The 23,323-nt window shown below is 48.3% G+C and overlaps 1 protein-coding gene across 7 annotated transcripts in view; it reads left to right on the top strand.

Annotated features, from left to right (window-relative positions):
* Positions 1–23,323, top strand: part of Slc2a9 (solute carrier family 2 member 9) — a 141,259-nt gene that overhangs the window by 97,221 nt on the left and 20,715 nt on the right. For all 7 annotated transcript variants that reach the window (XM_048784180.1, XM_048784179.1, XM_048784178.1 and 4 more), the window contains 2 exons: positions 1,014–1,115; positions 2,697–2,772. In XM_048784180.1, coding sequence (XP_048640137.1) covers positions 1,014–1,115; positions 2,697–2,772 — 178 coding nt within the window. The remainder of the gene's footprint in view (positions 1–1,013; positions 1,116–2,696; positions 2,773–23,323) is intronic.

The raw sequence follows: 23,323 nt of genomic DNA, 5'->3' as shown, positions 1-23,323 counted from the left end.
TTTGCCCAGATAATGTCTCATCACCCACCTCTTCAGAGCAGGGCGTGGGGCAAGAGGGAAAGTCAGAGGCGCTGATGTCCCTGCAGTGAGCCTCCCTGGGAGAGAGGCCCCCAGGGCTTTGGGGCAGCTTGCAACTGTCCATCTCAGTGCCCTGGCTTTTGACCATCGCTGGAAGGCTGACGTGCTTGGCTTCTCCTTGTCCAAGCCAGATGGCCCTCTTGGAAGCGGCTCCTAGCCGCCAGGCCTTTGCCCCTCTGCCTGACAAGCTCCCTCCCTCTCTGCCAGCTATTGCCTCTTCCAAGAAGCCGTGCCAGATTGCTCAGTGAGCCAAACCATGAATTTCTGCACAGACAACCGAGATTCAGTTCCTGGCTCTCTCACTTCCCAGCTGTGTGGCATCTGATGCGTTACTTCACCTTTCTGATTCTCTTCTCTTTTTGTGATATGGGGATGGGAGGACGGCCCCCGACATAATCAGAGTACCTAATGTGTGTGCCGCGGGCAGTCTCGTTTAACCCCCCGCCCCTCCAGACACCCTTGTTGGAGGTGTTTTGGTTCTCCTGCCAGATAAAGGCCCAGGCCTCTGGGAAACTGACCCTCCAGACTTTGCGGGAGGAGCAAAGGACAGCACCTTCTCCAGGCCCTGCTGCCCTGTGCCCAGCCTCAGGATCTGACCCTCTGAAAGCTACACCATGGGGGGCAGAGCAGGGGCCTTGGTGGCAGGCTGGCTCTGCAGGGGGAAGGGCTGCGGTGGCCACATCCTTCCCTGAGGCAGAGCAGGAGAGAGACTGCTGACCCATGCGGGCACTGGAAGCTTCTCTCCCTCCTTTCTTTGTCATGAACACCCTTGCTCCTCCGGCTGTGGCCATGGAGGACGAGGCCAGGCTGTGTCAGGGTCAAAGCCAGCCTTGAACCATGGCCCACACGGGTTCTCAGGGCCGCTTCCCTCCTCCTGCTGTGAAGGTGAATAAGAGCGAGCTCTCATTCTCTCTCTCTCTCTCCCCCTGGACTAGGGCTTGGTCATCGAGCGCCTGGGACGGAGACCCCTCCTCATTGGAGGCTTTGGGCTGATGGCCGTCTTCTTCGGGGCCCTCACGGTCACGCTGGTGCTGCAGGTGAGTGGGTGCAGCTGCCACCTCGGGGGAGGTCAGCTTGGAGCTCCTTCCTGGCTTCGGCACCTTGGGTCCTTTGGTCTGCAGAGCCCGTCTGCCTCCAGGCTGCCTGTGATACAGCCCTCCCGAGGGGTCAGCTCCAGAGCAGCCGAGTGGTCACCAGAGACCTGGCTCTGGTCCTGTCATGGCCACTGATGAGCTGTGTGATCTTGGGCAAGATATGACCCTCTGAGCCTCAGTTTACCCATCTGTGGGATAGAGGAGATTGCACAGATGACCCTAGGATGCCCCTTCCAGCACAGGGCGCCATTAAGTACCTCTCCATTGCCACCCTGTAGCCTGGAGTCACCCGCAGGGGCCCTGGAGCTGGACCACCTGTGTGTGAATCCTGGCTTTCCCACTTGCTCACCCCGAGACTCGGCAAGCCACCCACCCTATCTGCCCCTCTTGGGGCCTCATCTCTAAAATGCAACCCTTGTCCCTATACCCTGAGGTGCTGCAGGGGTTGAATGAGACAAATGCTTGCTGAACACACGGTTTGCAGGACAGATGGCGATGCTCTTCATCCTTGTGAGTTTATCGTTTTCTCCTTTTGTGGACGTGAGAAGCCCCCAGCAGGCACGTAGACAAATGAGCAGAGCTGGGGATGGATCCAGAGTCTTGGGTTCAAGCCCCACTGACCCCTGTGCCGTTCAGGGCAGCTCACATTAACTGGGCACTTACTTGATATCTAAGCCAGTCTGTTGGCAGCAAGCAGCATCTGTTGGCATTTTTCTAGAATGAATCTCAGTGTTGAAGTGATACATGTTTCTCATCGGCCAGATGTCCCAAGGTCCCAGCGTGTCTAGAAGAGGCGATTGTAGCATGATGGGGTCCAAGGGACCTTCAGAGGGGAGGCGATAGGGAATGTGCTGACCAGCAGGAGGAGGGGACTTCTGGCAGGTTGGTTCCCTCCCATGGCCAGGCCCGAGGTTGTCCTCAGTGAGGGTGGCCAGGCAGGCTCCTGGACCTCAGAGGTTCTGAAAAGCCACAGGGGCAAGGTGCTGGGCAGGGTCTTCCTGCTGCCGCATCAGATGCTCAGGGGCTCCAAGTCTTGCTTCACAAGGGTCCAGAGCTCTCCTACTGGCCACCCTGGCCTCCAGGGCCACTCCCCAGCCAGATAAGTGGCAGCCCATCCAGACACCTTCCACGGTATGGATAAGCTCCCCTCCTACCTCACAGGATGGCAGGGTCCCAGTGTGGTGCTGTAGGTAATGAGAGGGACAATTGAGAGGACTGTTTTGCGTGTGATGACCGTAAACATTCTCCCACTGCCTGCTTCAGGCAGCACCCTCAGTCAGCGGAGCTGTTCCTGTGCCCAGGGCTCTAGGGACTCTGCCGGCGCCATCTCATTGCTCCTCCAGGGGTGGGAAGCCAGTGGATGAGATGTTCTGAGTAGTCCTCATTGTCTCCATGTCATGGATGTTGAAAATGGGACACACAGTTGCCTGTGGTGGTCATGCAGATGCACTGAGCGGGAGGGGGGCCAGGTCCTCCTGTCACACCCGGCCTCGTCCCCAGCCTGCATCGCATATCCTCCCGCAGGACCATGCCGCCTGGATCCCTTACCTGAGCATCGTGTGCATCCTGGCCGTCATCGCCGCCTTCTGCAGTGGCCCAGGTAAGCCCCCTCTGCCTCACACTTGGCCCTAGGCTCGTGACTGCAGCTAGCAGAGGGCTGGCCTCACAGATGGGGAAACCAGGACCCGGGCAGGGGAAGGATGGGGCCCTGCCTTCCCCTGGGCCTTAGTAAACAGGGGGCTGCCTTCATTCCACCCAGAGAGGGCCAGCAAGTGCTGACCAGAGGTGAGTGGACAGCACCGTATACAACGACAGCTCTCTGAGGACTGTGGGCCAGACCCAGGGCTGGTTTGTGGTGAACCAAACCTGGCTGAGGTGCGCTCTGCCCAGGGAGAAGTCGTGGTTAGTGTGGAGGAGAGAACAATGAGGTGTCTACACTGGACTAACGCACACTAGGTGTGTTAACTCACTTCAGACCCTGGCCATTTAGAGGAGGCAGAGGCAGAGGTGACTTTCAGGAGTGAGCAGGTGAGGGTGCTGCCTGGCAGCAGGCTCAGCCCTAAGCACCACCTTGTGTGGGGCCTGTGTGAGTCTGGGACGTGGAGGATCCTAGCCCCGCTTGGTCAGGACTGCCATTTCCTGGCCACGGGTCATTGGGAAACTCCTTCCTCTTCTTGAGCATTGGTGTGTCCATCTACAGGATGGAATGCTACCGAGGGCTGTGCCACTCCTTGGCCCTGTGTCCACGTCCAGCAGAGGCCTCCATAGAGGTCAAGGTAGGGTGAGAAGGTGGGCCAGGGCAGGGTCTGACATGGCTGTGAGCTCTCTCCAGGAGATGATGTTCGTGGCTCTTGGTTTTTATTTCTCTGTTGATGAAAAGACCAACTTTCCATCAAAACCAATGGGATTGAACTTCTGTCTTTGTGCTGCTGATTTTCATGGTCCTCATGTTCTAGATTCTGTCATGTTTGTGATGGATGAAAAGAATTTGTCCCTGTCCAGGACATTGGGTGGCATAATGAGGTGGCAGAGTGGTGATGCAGTGGTTGGGGAGGGCAGCGGGCACCTGCACACATCCATACCATGCCGAGGCAGCAGAAGCCACCTCCCAGGTGGACAGAGAACAGCAGGTGGATGTGCAGCGGCTCACGTGGGATTAGCTGTGGATTCAGGAGTCGCAGTGCCTAGACCACAGCGTGTCTCCCGCTAATAGAAAACAGGTCCACGAGAGGCCTTGTCTGCCATCCTAATCTTGTCCTGAGAAGCTAGAACTGTGCCCAGGACTGAGGAAGTGCTTCATAAAGGTCTTTTAAATGAAATAACTGAGGGAAGGCTGGAAGGGGCCATAGCTGTTGTGAGCAGGTGAACGGTGGAGCCTGACCTGGCGACAGGATCTTCCAAAATGAAGCCTCGGGGGAGGGGGGGCATGGAGACCAAAGGTCCCCCGTTGTGTGATATCCTTGGAGCTCCAAGAAGAGGCTGCTGGGGTTTAATAGCATCAGAAAAAAAGGTGAAGCCAACGACACCGGTCGCATGTAGCAAAGGGGTCAGTGGAGCTAGTTCAATTCTTCATTAGAGAGAGAACAGCAAGAAGGTTTCGATCCATTCACATGGATTTCCAGGCTCTGCTGAGCACCTGGGGGAGGGGACAGCAGGCAGAGGCAGGGAGGTAGGTGAACTCCATGTGTGAAGCCCTAACATCGACCTTCCTTCCCCCCTCGGCCGGGAGCTCCTTCACTGCCAACCTGAAGGGGGGTCTTGGGACTTCTAACCAAACTTACTCACTTAAAAACAATCCCAAGGCACTGGGGCTGGGGCTCAGTGGTAGAGCGCTCACCGGGCACGTGTGAGGAACTGGGTTCAGCCCTCAGCACCACATAAAAATAAAGATACTTACAATGAAAAAAATATACATTATACATATTTTTAAAAATCCCAAGGCCACTGACCAAGAACAGTAATCCTTAGTAGCACACTCAAGCAATGTGCCTTGAATGCTTGCTACGTGTAATCTAAATTCTGAGCCACTTGAGCAGCTCGTATTAGTCACTGTAGCATGAAAACGTGTGCCCAAGCGGTGGTGGCTCAGCACAGCAGACAGCCGTTTCCTAGTCACGTGACCGTCCGTGGCTGTCGCCCCAGGCAGGTGGGTGGCCTGAGTCCAGGCTCCTGTTGATCTCTGGCTCTGCCAGCCCTGGGGTCTCATAGTCTGCTTATCCAGTAGGGAACCCTTCTCGTCCACTCCTGTTCCAGCACGTCCCCTGGCCTGACCTAGATGCAGGGTCTGTGCGACAAATACCACCTTCCCAAGAAGCTCAGCACTGGCCTGAGATCTAGAAGGTCCTCAGCAAGGGTGTGTGGATGGTTTAATTATGACCAGGGAACTCTGAGAGAAGGGGCCAGGCAGATGCTGCCACAGCGGAGGGCAGTAAGGTGTGGACAGCAGAGGTGCTGAGCCCACAGGGTCACCCAGAGTGATCAGCTCCACTGGAGGCAGGGGCTTGGGTGTGCCCAGCCCTGTCCTGCCCTCTGCTGAGTCCTGGCCAGGCTTGCTCAGTTTCCACTCACTCCGGCATCAGGGCACTGAGCGTTCTTGAGCACTGACTTCAGCCCACACGCTGCCCTGGCTGGCCTGCATCCGTCACCCTAGACTGCATGACAGCCTTGCAAATCAGGGCCAACCCCTCCTTTTACAAGGAGGATGCTGAAGTCCAGAGAGGTTGCAAGGCTCCCCTAGCATGGAACAGCTAGTATGCTTTGAACTTGGGATTTGAACCCAGATCTTTAAAATCTTGTTCCTTTCATTCCACTACAAAGCATAAGAACTTGAATCCAGGCACTGCCCTGAGCTTTCCTTCACATGTTCACATCTGTTCCTGTCTTAATCTGTTGTATGTTGCCTTTTTTTGTTTGTTTTTAAGTGTGTGATTATTTTTTATTTGTTAACTAGTTATCCATGAAAGTAGAATGCATTTTGACACATCATACATAAATGGAGTATTACTTCTCATGATGTAGAGTCACACCAGTCATGTAATCATGTATGTGTATAGGGCAATAATGTCTGATTCATTCTACTGTCATTCCCACTTCAAACCCCCTCACTTCCCTCCACTCCCCTCTGCCTATTCCAAAGTACCTCTATTCTTCCCTATCCCCTCTCCTTTATTGAGAATTAATATACACATATGAGAGAAAACATTCAGCCTTTGCTTCTTTAGGATTGGCTTATCTCATTTAGCATAATATTCTCCAGCTCCATCCATTTACTGGATAGTGCCATAATTTCATTCTTCTCTAAGACTGAGTAATATTTCATTGTGTATGTATACACCACATTTTCTTTATCCACTCAACTTTTGAAGGGCACTTAGGCTGGTTCCATAGTTTAAGTATCATGAGTTGAGCTGCTATAAACATTGATATGTCTGTGTCACTGTAGTAAAGCATAAGAAGTAAAATCAAGAATCAATAAATGGGATGGATTTGAACTAAAAAGCTTCTTCTCAGCAAAGGAAGCAATCAATAACATGAAGAGGGAGCCTACAGAATGGGAGAAAATCTTTACCACCTGTACCTCAGGTAAAGCATTAATCTCCAAGATATATAAAGATCTCAAAAAACTTAATACCAAAAGATGATAATAACCCAATCAATAAATGGGCTAAAGAACTGAACAGACACTTCACAGAAAAAGAAATAGAATTGATCAACAAATATATGAAAAAATGTTCAACATCTCTAGCAATTAGAACAATGCAAATCAAAACTAGTCTGATTTCATCTCATTCCAGTCAGAATGGCAATTATCAAGAATAAAAGCAACAATAAATATTGGTGAGGATGTGGGGGAAAAGGTTCACTCATACATTGCTGGTGGGACTGGAAATTGATTCTTTTTTATAAGCATTTGTTGATTCTTGAATTTACTTCTTGCACTTTAGAAGTCTTGTTAGGGAAGTCAATTCCTAAGCTGAAATAGTGGAGATTTGGACCTACTTTTTCTTCTGTTAGGCACAAGGTCTCTGTTCTAGTGCCTAAGTCCTTGATTCACTTTGAGTTGAGTTTTGTGCATGGTGAGAGACAGAGGTTTAATTTCATTTTGCTACATATGGATTTCCAGTTTTCCCAGCACCATTTGTTGAAGAGGCTATCTTTTATCCAATGTATGTTTTTGGCGCCTTTGTCTAGTATGAGATAACTGTATTTATGTGGGTTTGTCTTCTATTCTCTATCATTGATCTATGTGTCTGCCTGGTACCAATACCAGGCCATTTTTATTACTCTGGCTCTATAGTATAATTTAAGGTTTGGTATTGTGATGTTTCCTGCTTCACTTCTCTTGCTAAGGATTGCTTTGGCTATTCTGGGTCTCTTATTTTTCCAAATGAATTTCATGATTGCTTTTTCTAATTCTATGAAGAATGTCATTATAATTTTAATAGGAATTGCATTAAATCTGCATAATGCTTTGGGTACTATGGCCATTTTGACAATGTTAATTCTGCCTATTCAAGAGCATGGGGGACCTTTACATCTTCTAAGGTCTTCTTCTATTTCTTTCTTTAGTGTTCTGTAGTTTTCATTGTAAAGGTCTTTCACCTCTTTCATCAGATTGATTCCCCATTTTTTTTTTTTGAAGCTATCGTGAATGGGATAGTTTTCCTGATTTCTCTTTCAGTGGATTCATCACTTATATATAGACCACATTTGATTTATGGGTGGTGATTTTATATCCTGCTATTTTGCTGAATTCATTTATTAGTTCTAGAAGTTTTCTGGTAGAATTTTTTTTAATCTTCGACATATAGAATCATATCATTGGCAATAGGGATAGTTTAAGTTCTTCTTTTCCTATTTGTATCTCTTTAATATCTTTCTTCTGGTTGCCCTTGCTAGGGTTTCAAGGATGATGTTGAATAGACGTGGTGAAATAGAGCATCTCTGTCCTGTTCCAGTTTTTAGAGGGAATGCTTTCAATTTTTCTCTATTTAGAATGATGTTGGCATTATAGCTTTTATACTATTGAGGTATGTTCTTACTATCCCTAATTTTTTAGTATTTTGAACATGAATGAATGCTGTATTTTGTCAAGTGCTTTTTTTTTTGCATCTATTGAGATAATCATGTGATTCTTGTCTGTAAGTCTATTGATGTGATGAAATACATTTATGGATTTCCATATGTTGAACTAATCTTGAATCTTTCAGATGAACCCCACTTGATCATGGTACACTATCTTTTAAATATGTTTTTGTATATGATTTTTCAGAATTTTACTGAGAATTTTTGCATCTAAATTAATGAGGGATACTGGGCTGAAGTTTTCTTTCCTTGATGTGTCTTGTCTGGTTTTGGTATCAGAGTGATACTAGCTTCATAGAATGGGTTTGTAAGGGTTTCCTCCTTTTCTATTTCATGGAATAATTTGAGGAGTATTGTTAGTTCTTCTTTGAAGGTCTTGTAGAACTTGGCTGAGAATCCATCTGGTCCTGGGCTTTTCTTAATTGGTATGTTTTTGATGGTGTCTTCTATTTCATTTTTTGAAATTGATCTGTTTAAATTATATATTCCTCCTGATTCAGTTTGGGTAGGTCATGTGTCTCTAGAAATTTGTCAATGTCTTCAAGATTTTCTATTTTATTGAAGTATAAATTTTAAAAATAGTTTCTGGTTATCTTTTATGTTTCAGTAGTGTCTATAATGATATTTCCTTTTTCATCACAGATTTTAATAATTTGAGTTTTTTCTCTTTTTCTTCATTAATGTGGCTAATGGTTAATCAATTTTATTTTTTTCAAAGAACCAACTTTTTGTTTTGTCGATTTTTTCAATTGTTTGTTTCCATTTCATTGATTTCAGCTCTGTTTTTAATTATTTCATCTCTTGTACTGCTTTATTGTTGATTTGTTCTTCTTTTTCTAGGGCTTTATGATGTAATGTTAGATCACTGGGTCATTTATTCACTGACTTTCTGTTCTTTTAATGAATGAGCTCAATGCAATGAACTTTCCTCTTAGCGCTGTCTTCATAGTGTCCCAGAGATTTTGATAAGTTGTATCACTATTCTTATTCATCTCTAAGTATTTTTCAAATTTACCCTTTATTTTTTCTCTTATCCATTCATCATTCATTAGTGTATTATTTAGTCTCCAGGTGTTAGAGTAGCTTCTACTTTTTATTCTATCATTGAATTCTAATTTTATTCCATTATGATCTGATAGAATGCAGGGTATTAGCTCTACTTTTTTTTTTTTTTCGGTATTTGCTAAGAGTTGCTTTGTGACATAATATATGGTCTATTTTAAAGAAGGATCCTGTGTGCTAATGAGAAGAAAGTATATCCACTCATTGATGGATGGAATATTCTACATATATATCTGTTAAGTCTAAATTATTGATAGTATTATTTAGTTCTATAGTTTCTTTGATTAGTTTTTGTATAAATGATCTATCCAGTAGTGAGAGAAGTGTGTTAAAGTCACCCAGTATTATTGTGTTGTGGTCTATTTGATTCTTGAAATTGAGAAGGGTTTGTATGATGTATGTAGATGCATACATTGTTTGGGGGCATACATACTTATGATTGCTATGTCTTGTTGTATAATTCCCTTAAGCAGTATGAAATGGACTTCTTTGTCCTCTCTGATTAACTTCAGCTTGAAGTCCACTTTATCTGATATGAGTATAGAAACCCCTGCTTATTTACGTGTCCCATGTGAATGATATGCTTTTTCACATCCTTTCACCTTCAGTCTGTGGATTGCCTATGAGGTGAGTCTCTTGGAGATAGCATATTGTTGGGTTTCATTTTTAATCCAATCTGCCAGTCTATGTCTTTTGATTGATGAGTTTAGGCCATTAACATTCAAGGTTATTATTGAGATATGATTTGTATTCCAAGGCATTTGGGTTATATCTGGTTTATAATTTGAATTAGTTTCTCTTTGATTGACTATTCTTTTAATGTAGTTACTCCCTTTGCTGGTTTTCACTTTTTTAAACTTCATCTTCATGGAATATTTTGTTGAGAATATTCTGTAGCACAGGCTTTCTTGTTGTGAATTGTTTTAACTTTTGTCATGGAAGGTTTTTATTTTATCTTCAAATTTTAATTTTTCTAGGGATATTATTCTTGGCTGGCATCCATTTTCTTTCAGCGCTTGGTATATATTATTTCAAGACCTCCTAGCTTTGAGGGTCTGGGTTGAGAGATCAGCTGAGATCCAGGTTAGTTTCCTTCAAAGTGTTAAAGAATAACTGTTGTTTTTCTCTGGCAACCTTTAAAATTCTATGTTAGTCATTCTTATTATAATGTGCCTTGGTGTGGGTCCCTTGTAATTTTATATACTTGGGGTCCGTAAGCCTCTTGTATTTGATTTTCCATTTCATTATTTATGTTTGAGACATTTTCTGGTGTTATTTCATTGAAAATATTGTGCATTCCTTTGGTTGGTAGCTCCATGCCTTCATCTGTATTAATAAATCTTAAATTTGGTCTTTTCATGTTATCTCATAATCCTTAGAAGTTCTGTTCATGGTTTCTTAACATTCTGTGTGGTCAATTTTATTTTCAAGATTATATAGTTTGTCTTCATTGCCTGAGGTTCTGTCTTCCAAGCGGTCTAATCTGTTGGTGATGCCTTACATTGAATCTTGAATTTGGTTTATTGATTCCTTCATTTTGAGGATTTCTGCTTGAATTCTTTTCAGAATCACTATCTTTATTGAAGTAATCTTTTACCTCCTGAATTTTATCTCTGATTTTTACTCCTTACATCGCCCTTTGCCTCACAGATCAGTTTAACTACGTACATTCTAAACTCCTTCTCTGACATTCCTTCCACTATGATGTCACTGGATTCTATTGTTGGCGCATCTTGGTTTGTCTGAGTTGATTTGTTCCCTTGTTTTTTTCACGCTGTTTGTGAATGTAAATCATTTTGACCAGCACAGTCTCCAACCACCACTGCTTCATGTGTTGTCTCAACACAGAAGCCAGAGGCAGCCCTTGGTCTTTGTCTATTAAACCAGACCCCAAAATCACAGCACTTTGTGTGGATGGATGGCTATGCCCATGCATGCTGAGCTTCAAAACAAACAGAGGCAGAACAGAGCAGGAGAACAATGTCAGAGCTGGAGGGGACCCCAGAGGTCACTCAGAAAATGAGGGAGCATTTCAGGGTCTGGAGTGATTTAGAATTCAAGTGTCTCAAGTTTGGAAGAGGCCAGAAGATTTTCTAGTCCAGTCATTCATTGGACTAGAAGCTTAAGTTCCAGCTATGGTTTCCTGGTCATGAATTTGTCCAGCTATGGCTTGATTGCTCCTATTGATAGGGAACTCACTACCATCCAAAGCAGATAAGATCCAGTCCATGGCCTATTTTGCATGTTAGGTCTCAAAGACCAAAAAAAAAATGAAGTAAAAGGATATATGTCAATGACCATGTGTGGCCCAAAAAGTCTCATACAGAAGAAAATCTGTATGAGATTTTCTCTGAAAAATCTCTGTTACAGAGATTATCTACTTTTACAGAAAAAAAAAATTGACTCTGCAGTCCTTTGATTCTGACATTCAGAAGTAGTGAGAGTGAGGTATTACATGAGGGACACATGAAGGAATTCAGGCAGCGGAAATAGCCAATAAAACTGTCAGAAATAAAATGAAGTTGATGTCAATGGAACCACAAATAAAACCACTTAGGCCAGAGTTATATTGCTCAAAAATGGTTCTATCACCTAGAAAAGTTTTTAAAGGCCTAATACCCAGGCTGCATCGAAAGTTAGGCAAGTCACAATCTCTGGGGGTCAGATGCAGGTTCAGGATTTTCTAACAGTGCATGATTCCAAAGTACAGCACCCTAGCTAGTACAGGGCTTCTCAAACCTGGCCAGATGTGGTAAGACCCCCGGGGCAGCTAAAATACCACAGCTACACTGGCTTCATCCGACATCCACTGAGAGGACATCTGGGTGGTGCCCAGCAAGACCCACCTGGCTGAGGTTGGCCCCTTACCAGCCCCTGCAAAGGGTCATGCGCCTTGGGGTGAGTGCAGGTCACGGGTGCAAAGAGACTTCCCCTCTCACGGCCTGGTTTCAGAGCTTTCAGGCTACCTTGGTCTGCAGCAGCTGCTTTCCCAAGAACAATCAATGTCCGCCTTGTGCCTCCCTGAAAAGCCTGGCCTCCCTCCTGCCTACCTGTTCAACAAGGAAGCCAGGTGCATCCACGAGCCTGCCCAAGGTGCTCTGCTGACCAGACCACAAAGCTCTGCCTTCTGTGTCTTCTCAAGCCTCCCCATCCTTGGGATAATGAATTCCCCTTGGGTGTTTGCAAAGTCCTTATCACCCTTAGGGTGGGCTGCATCTCCAGGGCTCCACGTGCTGAGTCCCCACAGAGTTGAGGGGACTCCCTCCAGGGAAGGCTCCGGCACCCCACAATCACAGATCAGCTGTCAGCCCCTGCCCTCCACTTCCCAAGTCCCCCGTGTTCACCCGGCAGCCAGGCCGCCCCAGCTAGCCGCGACCTTCACCACAAGGTTAGGCTGGGTCAAGAGCATCTTCAAACTCACCTTGAGAGTCCACAGCTTGAGGCCCTGCAAAAGCACCTGTCTGGGGGAAGCTGCTGCTTGGATTGTGAGGTCATCTGTATCCTCCAAACTGGACAGGAAGGAGCAGACCAGTGAGGCTGGGAGAAGCCAGTGGTGGAAGCCGAGACTCCTCATGGTTTGGGGCTGCCCTCATGATTGAGTGGGCCTCCAGGAGGGAAGCCGGGCATCTGCCCGAGCTTCCCTGGGGAGCAGTTCAGTGTAAGAAGACTTAGCAGGGAGTTAAAACTAGGGCCAGGGGAAGAAGGAAGGCAGTTTCCTGCCATGTTTTATTGGTGTGTATAACCCCATGGCAGGGGCGGAGAAGTGTCAGATGAGGCCCAGTGGAAGAGCCTTTCCTTTGAGGACAAGGAGGTCATTGCCAATGCCTGTCAATTCTAGTTTGGAAAATCTTATTATGGCCTGACTAGCTGCCCACACTAAACCCCCCAAGGGGAGAACAAGCCAGTGAGTGGGACCGTGGTCAGTCACTGTGATCATAAAGGTGCATATTAGGTCCTGGCACTCCAGGAGATATGCCAAGCTCCTCTCAGCAAGGCCTGGCTTGAGAAGAGACTCCTGTTTATCATGTGGATTTTTTCTGCAAAGACATAAGGGACCTTTGGGATCTGTCTCTGACTGCCCCACCTACCCCTTCTCCCTCTGTGCACCTGTGCATTCTCCCTGAGCTCCAGCCACCCAGAGCTAGAGGCAGCTGACACACACACACACACACACACACACACTTGCGTGATCCCAGCCTTTGCACACCCTGCCACCCCCGCCCACGCAGACCACTCTATTCGGCCACTGCAAGGACGCTTCTCATCCTCACCAGATCAGCTCTGACTGCATCTCCAGTCTATCCTAGAACCAGACAGTCCCCCTGTGTGGGCCCTGGATTCATGCTGCCAGTACTGCAACGGCTGCTGTGCTCAGCTCCTTGATATCTAGGCCACTTCACGGAGCTGTGTCCCTCACTTCCTTACTGTACAAAGTTCAGTTGGCAGCCACACATCAGAAACCAAGACGCAGATGATGGCAGAAAAAGAACTTTCTCACAATGAGCTAGCTGATCACCCAGTCAGAACGGCAGCTGTCAAGAACACAAACAACGATAAGTGCTGGCGAGGATGTGGGGAAAAGGCACACTCGTACACTGCTGGTGGGGCTGCAAATTGGTGCAACCACTCTGGAAAGTAGTTTGGAGATTTCTTGGAAAGCTGGGAATGGAACCACCATTTGACTCAGTTATCCCTCTCCTCGGTCTCTACCCAAAGGAATTAAAAACAGCACACTACAGGGACACAGCCACATCAATGTTTGTAGCACCACAATTCACAGTAGCTAAACTGTGGAACCAACATAGATGCCCTTCAGTAGATGAATGGATAAAGAAAATGTGGTATATATACCCAATGGAATACTATTCAGCAATAAAAGAGAATAAAATCATGGCGTTTGCAGGTAAATGGATGGAGTTGGAGAATATAATGCTAAGTGAAGTTAGCCAATCCCAACAAACCAAATGCCAAATGTTTGCTCTGATATAAGGAGGCTGATTCATAGTGGAGTTGGGAGTGGGGGCATGGGAGGAATAGATGAATACTAGATAGGGCAGAGGGATGTGGGAAGGAGGGGGCATGGGGGTAAAAAAGAACAGTGGAATGAGATGGACACCATTACCCTAAGTACACATATGAAGATACAAATGGTGTGGATATACTTTGTGTACAACCAGGGATATGAAAAATTGTGCTCTATGTGTAATATGAATTGTAATGCATTCTGCTGTCATGTATAACAAGTTAGAATAAAAAAACAAAACAAAAAAAAAGAAAACAACCAGACTGTGGTGCTAAGGACTCTCTTAGAGGACAAGAGCAAGCTAAGGACTTATACAGGAAATTGAAAGAAGTGTATTCTTAGCCACAGACAGGTGGGCACTAAAATAATCATTAATCCTCAGTGGTCCAGTTCTTGGATGCACATTCTGATGTCATCTGAAGGTCACCAGATGTGCTGGGTTCTGCAGATGATTGACTAGGAGCCGTGGACTGTTCCCAGGAACAGGAGTGATGTATCTTTTGCTCTTTTTTCCTCAAATAGTTGACTCTGTATCTTAATCATTTAGCTGCAGCTCTTCTTTAGAACTGAGAATGTTGAGCCCTTGCAAACATAACCCATTTGCAAAGGATAAGTTAACATTAGGTGGCTTTAATTCTACCCTGGATGCCAGCACCTGATGCCCGCTCCGCCTCCACAGGTGGTGGTGCGTTTCCTGCACCCTTCCACACGCACGTGCTCAGTTCTTATTGTGTGGTGTGTGGTGACGCTGAGTGTGGGTGTTTTGGACACCACGTACATGTCGTGACTGCTCGTCAGGTCTCCAGTTGTCCAGCACCAACAGGGAGCAGGGCCGGTCACTTGGATTCCAATGCTGCCTGCCCAGGGGGACCGTGGACTCCACATGTTGAAGGGCTCATCCTGCAAGTCCCCATGTCAGTCAGAATTGGGGTCCTCAGGTGACCCATGCTTCTGTCCTGAGTTTGGGGACTCCCAGGTCCCCCTCCAGGTTTGTTAACGTACGAGGATGCCTCACAGAATGTGGGGATGTCTCTACTTGAGGTCACAGCTTGGTTATACAGGGTGGCCAGGAACCGCCAGGATCAGAGACCCGTGGGGGGCTGCCGAGCTCCTGAGGCCTCCAGGTGTGCCCCTCCCGGCACCAACGGCGGCCCACCAACCGGAAGACCCCACCCGTGGTCTTGAGGTTTCTGTGGAGGCTTCATGAGTAAACATGATGGATTCCATCACTGGCCATTGGTGATCGAATCCACCTCCAGCCCTTCCCCCTCCTTCCTCTAAGCACGGCCACCTCTGCCTCAGGGGCCCCTTGTGAATAGCCAAAGTCACTCCTGTTCCTGGGGACAGTCCTCGGCTTCGGGGGCTCTGTGCCAGAAACCAGGAACAAAGACCCAATATGCCAAGTCCTTATTCCACCCCCATGCCAGGGGCCTGGACCAGGAGTGGAGAGGAAGGCTGAGCGAGACAGTGTCCCTGCCGCAGGGTCAGAGGTCCACTACGGACAGCTTGACCCCACGTATGCCTGGCACTGTGAAGCCCTTGAAGCAGGTGGCCACAGAGGAGGGACGGGAACAGGAGCCCTCCTAAGTGTCAGCGGCTGGCCCACGTGAAGGCTGAGAGGAGCCCCTCTTCCCAGAGGACGTGAGAGCCCAGCCTGGCTCTGCGCGCACAGTGGGTCCTGGTAGATCCTGAAGGGAAGATTCGGGCCCAGCAGACCCAGGGGAAGCGTCTGGGATGGGATGGTCAAACCACGCCCTGCTCGAAGCTAACTGAATGCAGTGCTCATCGCCAACTGAGGGAGGACGTGGAAACTCCCCTGCCAGGAGGAGTCCACAGGGGAGGTGGCCTGAGGGAGAACCCTGTTCACTGGAGCCCCGGGAGGGGAAACCAATTGTGCTGAGGGCCCAGAATTTGTATATACGTCATTCATACATTATTCCTTTTAATTCTGTCACACCTGCAAGGCTGGATCTGTGATCTCACAGCTGGTGAGATGGGGGCCTGGAGACAGGCCCTGCTGTGCCCAGAGCTGCCCTCTAGGAGCAGTGATTGGAGAGGAGTCTGCTCATGAGCAGAACTGCCATGACATTGACAGGCCGCCAGAAGAGAGAGGCCCCAACCTCCCTCTCCTCCAGTCCTCCCGTATCCTGCCAGTGGCTCTATCAGCCAGCTCAGGAACCAGCCAGAGGACTGGAGGCCCACATTTGTAGTCCACAGGGATCCAGAGCAAGGCAAGATGGGGGATAATTGAATTAGGGTAAGGGGAGCAAGGAGAGCAGAGCTTGGGGCTAAGGCTTTTTTGCCATCTGTGTTAATCAGCTTTCCACCACTATAACAAAATACCTGAGATGAGCAACTTATAAAGAGAAAAGGTCTGTTTGGCTCACAGTTCTGGAGGTTCTAGTTCATGATTGGTTGACCTTTTACTCTGGGCCTGTGGCAAGGCAGCGCATCATGGTGAGAGCACAGGGAAGAACAAAAAAAAAATCACATCCCAAGGCAGGAGTGGAAGAGGAAGATGAAGGGCCCCAGCCCCCGGCAGAGCACACCTCGTGACCAAACCCTCCCACTCAGCCCCCTCTTGAACTTTCCATAACCTCCCAGCAGCACCACCTGGGCAATGACTACAAGATTTGTCTGTGAGGGACACTCAGGAGCCAGCATGTAGCAGATCAACTCATTCAAATAGGTCCTCACGTCTTCTAGTTTTAAAGATTTTCTTTGTTCATCACCAACTGGGTTTTGTTTGCTTGTTTGACTGTTTTGTTTTTGCAAAAACGATTGCGTTCATTTCCCAGGGATGGCATCACAGACCACCACACACGGGGTGCCTTAGCGTGTGTTCCCCCACAGATCTGGAAGCTGAGGTCCAGACTCAAGTGGCCATCAGGGCCAGGCTCCCTCAGAAGGCTCCAGGGAGAGTCCCCTCCAGCCCAGCCTGCCTTCCATGGGCCATGGTCCTTCTCTGTGTGAACATCGTCCTTCACTCTGGCCTCAATTTCACTTGGCCACTGCTGCAAAGACCCTTTGACTAAATAAGGCCACATCCACAGGTACCAGAGGCTGGGGCTCCAACGTGCAGTGCAATTCAACTCACAAGAGCGATGCATGCACATAACAGAAAATTCAACACATGACCACAACCCGAGAGGGAAATAAATGCCCCTCCTCTGCAGCCAGACAGGATCATGATTAACACTCTAACATAACACCAGGGAGGATTCAATAAGCACTTGCAATGTCATAGGTATTATTCAGAACCTCTATGTGAATTATTCCACTTAATCTTCAGAGCATCTTATAAGGTAAATGTTATTATCATCCTCATTTTACAGATGGAAAAGGTTACACAACTTGCACGCGATTACTCAGGTGGACCGTTAGCAAGGATCCATCCGAGTGGCCTGACCTCAGAGGGGTGTAGGAGGGAAAGAAGGGAGAGGGAGGAAGGGAAGGGGAAAGTGAGCCCCAGCCTTTTACAACACATCTGTCTGCACTTAGACGATAGACAGATACATAGAATAGCTATGTAAATGGGGATCATTGTTTCTCAATTGTTTCTTCATTATTGACCCCAAGGATGAAAGTTTAAAATTTAAATTTAATGGAGATTGATTTTAATCAAATCACTTAAGCTACTTGATTTATATTAATTAACTAAGTGGTTCATAATTTTGGTCGTTTGAAATTAATTTCTCTGTAATTGCATACCAAGAAATAACATTTTTGTCCAAAGTGAGCTTTTAACTTCCACAAGCCACTGTGAGATTTAAGGTTTCTTGCTTCTCCTCTAACCCAATGTCTACCTCCATGGAAAACGTGCACCGTAGTTAAAGACAGATCCATTTCTGATTCAGACGTAGATTCATTTCTGTGTTTGATTTAAAAAAATCATTCTAAGCCCTGAATACTAAGCAGATAAATTCAACAATGTGATGTGCTGTTGCCTGCAGCCTGGTTGGGCTCCCCAGCTCAGCCCCACACTTGGATATTGTTTTACAGGCAACTTCTGGTACCAGTCTAGATATGGTCAACAATGCTGAAGAGGCCAGGAAGATCACGAGTTTAAAGCCAGCCTCAGCAATAGCAACTCAGTGAGACCCTGTCTCTAAATAAGATACAAAATAGAGCTGTTGATGTGGCCCAGTGGTCAAGTGGGTCTTGGTATGGAGAGACTTGGTAGGATGAATTCAGGGAGCTCATAAAGGAATTTGTATCAGTTAGTTGTCACTGTGTAACAAATAATCCCCAAACCTACTGGGTTAAATCACAGCCTGTTGTTCTTGTTCCCAAGACTATGTGTCAACTTGGTGGTTTTGCTTTTGTGAGTCAAACTCTTCTGATCTCTGCCAGAATCCTTGTGTGTTCAATCAGCAGTTGGTCGGAGACCAGCTAACTTAAAGTGGGCTCAATCGTTGGTGTGGCATGAGTGGGGTGACACGGTCACATGTCTGTCATCACCTAGTCTGACTGTTTGTGTACAGAGAAGAAGAGGAAGTGTGCAAAACTGCCTGAGCTCAGGCCGGGGGAGGGGGGGCTTCTGCTGCATTATCTGAGCCACAGCAAGTCAGAAGGCCACCCCAGAGTCCCGGGGTGGAGAAGGAGACCGTACCTCTCACCGGAGGGGCTACAGAGAACTCTGGTCATTTTACAATCTCCCCAGAAGTTTTAACCCTCCAGTAGGCTACAGGTGACAATAAGGACTCCTGTCACAGAGAGGAACAGCCACCTTTTGTTCAGCTATGTACCCTGCACAATTGTCGCGTGCCTGCTATGGAGCAGGCAACCTCCGAGGCCCAGGGAGGCACTGGCGAACCCAGCACATGAGCACCAAGCCTCTGCCCTCAGGAGAGGCAGGTAACCTCCACCCCGGGAACAGGCAGCACTCTAAAACCGGGATAATTTGAGGAATGTTTGATGAAGCAACCAATCTCAGGGGCCCAGGAAGGCCCTGGGGCAAGCTCAGCACCTTATTATTTTGGAGCTTCAGCGTATGCTGTTCACTGCCCAGGGTCCGATCCTCCGCCCGTAGCTATGCAGGCAGCAAAGCCAATTCATCAGAAGTCAATGCGCTGAATGGTCAAATGGCTGGAAGCCAAATCCAAAGAAGAGCAATTTCCTGGATTTACCTTAGTTCTTTTAACAATTCACCAGAATGTGCAGAACTGAGTGAGGAACTGAATGGCTTTAGCAGCTGTTGTAGATTTCTGTGAAGCTCTTCTTTTTGTCCAAATCACGAATTCTGCATTTTTTTTCCTCTCCCTAAACCCGGCTGCTCCTCCCCAGCTCCTCTCCCTGGGTCTGAAGGCTGGTGCTCCTGGTGCGGTCCTTGACCATGGACTCACCGCAGACTCTCTCCAGGGGAGGTGGTGTCAATGTCCACTCTCCTCTGGGGGCTCCCAATCCGTGTCTCCCTGCAGTTTTCTCCTGAATTCTGGACCCAGGTGTCTACTTCCCTACAGAGCAACTCCATGGGAACATCATGTAGGCCCCCAAAACTCTCCGTGCCCAATCAGAGACCCCCCACTCTTCTCCTTGAATCTTCTCTTCACCTAGCAAACCCCCAGCTAGGTGAGACATGCTGTTCCCTAACTTCATCCTAGACGCCTTGTTCCCAGATCTCTCGTTCCCCACTTCTACACTGGCTCTGGTCTTGAGGTGGCCTCAAAATACCACTCTCAGTGTTTAACAGGGAAACTAACAGATCTCAGCGGGGTACTGAAATTAGTTCTCTTCATCATCACCACCACCATCATCATCACATCATTACTATCACCTCCAGCATCACCATCACCTCCACCACCATCATCGCCTCCATCATCATCACTATCACCACCATCATCACCTCCATCATCACTATCCCATCATCACTACCCCATCATCACCTCCAACATCACCATCACCACCACCATCATCACCACCACCATCATCACCACCATCACCATCATCACCACCACCATCATCACCACCATCACCACGCCCTGTCTTAGTCTTTTCTGATTTCCATAGAAAAAATACCACATACTGGTTGACTTAAGCAACAGACAATTATTTTTCATAGTTTGGAGGCCGGGTGTCCAAGATCAAGGTACCAGAAGATTCAGTGTTGGGTGAAGTCTGGCTAATGGGTGGTGTCTTCTTGCTGTGTCCTCACATGGCAGAAGGAGCGAGGGGGTTCTCCAGGGTTTCTCAAAAGGTTATTAGCACTGTCTATGAGGACCCCACCCCATGACCTACTCACCTCTTCCTGCCATCCCACTGTTGGTTAGGATCTCAACATTTGAGCCTCCGGGAAACACAAACATTCAGTCCATGACATCACCATCCGCACCATCATCACCACCACTGTCACTGTCACCAGCACCCTCATCACCAGGCCGTTCATAAGCACCTATGCTCCAGGCATGGTGCCACATACTTCACCTGCGTTATCTCCCTAACGAGAAACCCAGGATCAGTTTACGGAGACCATGGGGCTCTCCGCTTTGTTTGCCTCGGCTGGTGGTGGGAGCCCCTGGTGCGGACCGCAGGCTGGCATGGGTGCTGGAAACGGCCGTGAGGGCAGCGTTCCATTTCTTCTTTCATGGTTTTAATGACCCAGCTCTTGTGGGAGCCAGGGATCAGCATTCACCTTGTTTTAATTTGTACCTTTCCAAGTGAGACGTGATTACGTGATAATGATTCATTTCTCTGATGTGTCAAAAATCAACTGCTAAAAATGGAAATGTGGCCCATCGCCCTCACGAGCCGTGCGTTGATGATCTGCTAATCTGAGGAAGGCAAGATTCACGCTGCTGAGTACTTGGAGGGTTTCTGTCCGTCTCCCCATATTGGCCACAGTATGACCAGCATTGGAAGGAGATTGAAGGCACCAAAACCTGAGTCTTAAAGGGTACAAGATGACTTTGGGATGGAGACTTGGTGGCTCTGAGTCCACTGGCCTCCATTTGAATCCCCCAGGCAGGGACAGTGTGGTCTTGACTGTTCTTACCTCCCTGTCATCAGTTTGTCACAGGCAGGATGGGGATTAAGTGAGACGCCATAATGAAGTGAGTGTAAAGTGCCACTCCCCACATATGCCGTGTGTCCTTCAGATCTGCTCCCTTCTCCTCCTGGGGACAAGTACCGACAATTGGCACTGGGACCACGGTCATGGGTGTGCCGTTCACCAAGTATCCAGGTCTGGCTGGTCTTCCAGCCCCGGTTCTCAGTTGCTTGCTCACCTGAGCCAGGAAGCTGGGCATAGGCAAGAGACAAAGTCGTGTGGGCTTTCTGTTTTAGGAGTTTGGACCCTTGTTCACGTCCGCCTTTCTGGCACCTGTCAATGAGAGCCATGCAGGTGGAACAGTCCCGGGGAGCTCCACATCCAGGCAGGGAGCTGGGCGACAGCCACATTACAAACAAATGTGAGCCAGGACACAGCAAGTCCCTGCAGGGGGGCATGCTCAGGAATCCAGTGACAGAACAGAGTAGTAAGGGAGGGGGGACATGCATTGTAACTGACCAGGAAATGCCTCCCTGAGCCTGTTTGCACAAAGATCTGCAGAAAGTCAGGAACTGAGTCCTGCAGGCAGCTAAAGGGGAAATCGCCCGGAGAGAAGGAATGACTGAGGCAGGAACCTGCGGGGTATGTTCTAGAATGGTGCTGCCCAGGAGGGGTGAAATGAAAACCACCCAGGTGACATTGCAGTTCTAGTAGTTACATTAAAAAATAAACGTGCAAAAACACTCTAAGTATTCAGCCCAGCATACCCAAAACATTGTCACTGGAGCACACAGAAAACATCTCTGCTCCAGGCTTGGTCCTAGGAGGTGGTGCGTACCCCCACGCAGACCTCAATTCCAACCAGCCACATTCCGAGGGCTCAAGCAGCAGCACGTGGGGCTCGAGGCTGCCACACGTGATGGTGCAGGTCTAGAAGCAAGGAGACCTGGAGTCGGATAGGCAGGGAGAGAGGGAAATGAGTCAGAAAGCAGGAGGGACCCGTAGCCGCTGGAATCCAAGTGCAACAGGACACGACTGGAGGGCTTGAATCCAAGGCCAACTCAATCCAATTTCTATGTCAAGTGGTGCCCGTGGCTGTGGTGCGGCAGGACTGGAGGCGTGCTCAAAGTGCACTGCACAGGAGAGTTGTGCAGGGACGGGTGGGTGGGGGCTAGCAGCCAGTGCCTTGGTAGTAGTCCCAATGACGCAGCCTGTGACTGTTTCATGAGCAGGGCTGTCACATGCATCAGGGCCCACACCTGGGGCTCAGTGAGTAACTGTCCTCGTGTGACAGTGTCAGCGCCAGGACTGGGGCTCTCCCACGCCACAATCCCTCCCATGCTGACCTGTCCATCAGTGGCGGCAGATCTCCAAAGACTGTCAAATGCCCAGTCGGCTCCCATTCCCTGTCTCCTGGAAGAGCAGAGAGCTCACCCCAGCCCCAAGACATGGAGGGAAAGGCTCCCCTCATTACTGGTGAGACCCTGGGAAGGCCTTCACTCGAGGGCTCTGAGCCATAGGGATGACGTGAGGACCCCTGAGCGCTGCGCACAGTGCCTGGTACAGATGGTGGCCGGGGAGTGGTAATCCCTGTCCTCTTTCCTTCCCCTTATTAGGCAGGTGTAAGTGCATTCTATAGCAGCACAAATGATAGATTCAGAGTTCTGGAAAGAAATGGTTAGTGGTCTGATTGAAATTTGTGGCTTTCTTTTTTCTGAAATGATGAGCATGTGACAGTTGCATGACGCTCCTGCATGACTGACTGGGACCTTCTGCGGCAGGCTTTCTCCACCCAGCATTGTCCGGGCATTTTTGGAGCCAAAAGTACATTGTCGTGGGTTCTCACCCTGGGCACTCTGCCATGTTGCACGGCCCCCTGGCCTCTACTCACTAGCGGCCAGCAGGACTCCCTGCCCAAAGTGTCTCCAGACATCACCAGGTGTCCCTGGGGTCAAATCCACTCTGGTGGAGGATCCCTATGAGCCGCCACCTGGTTCTGCAGAACAAGTACCAGCTTGGACGGGACCACCTGGCTCCACACCAAGAGCTTTCTAAGTCACTGGGTCCAAGACACCTGGATCACCAGGACTCCCCCTGTCCCTCTGAGCCTTCACTCACCCACATCTGTGAAGTCCTTATTGCCATGTAATGTCACAAGTCCACCTGGCCTGGGGACGAGCACATGGATCCCGGGGAGAGGGGAAGGGGCTTCATCTGTCCAGCACAGTGTTCTCTCTGTGCTGAGTGTATCAGGGGAGGGGAAAATGGGCCTGGGTGATGGCATTTCTGCTACTTGGTCCTTTCCAGATGAGAAGCTTCAGCCAGTAGAGGAATTATTGGCTGTGTCCTCTCCCAGCCTTGGACTAGAGATCCAGGACCTCACTTAATGGCTCTGTGACCTTGGGCAAATCAGTTCACCTCTCTGATCTGGGCCCCACCCGTAATATCAAGGGCCATACAAAGCACTCAAGAAGTAGCAAGGATTGTGACTTCCTG

This window comes from Marmota marmota, unplaced genomic scaffold, assembly GCF_001458135.2.
Source record: "Marmota marmota marmota unplaced genomic scaffold, marMar, whole genome shotgun sequence".
NCBI lineage: Eukaryota > Metazoa > Chordata > Mammalia > Rodentia > Sciuridae > Marmota > Marmota marmota.
Note: the sequence above shows the minus strand (reverse complement) of the source record. Positions and strands in the feature narration are given on the sequence as shown.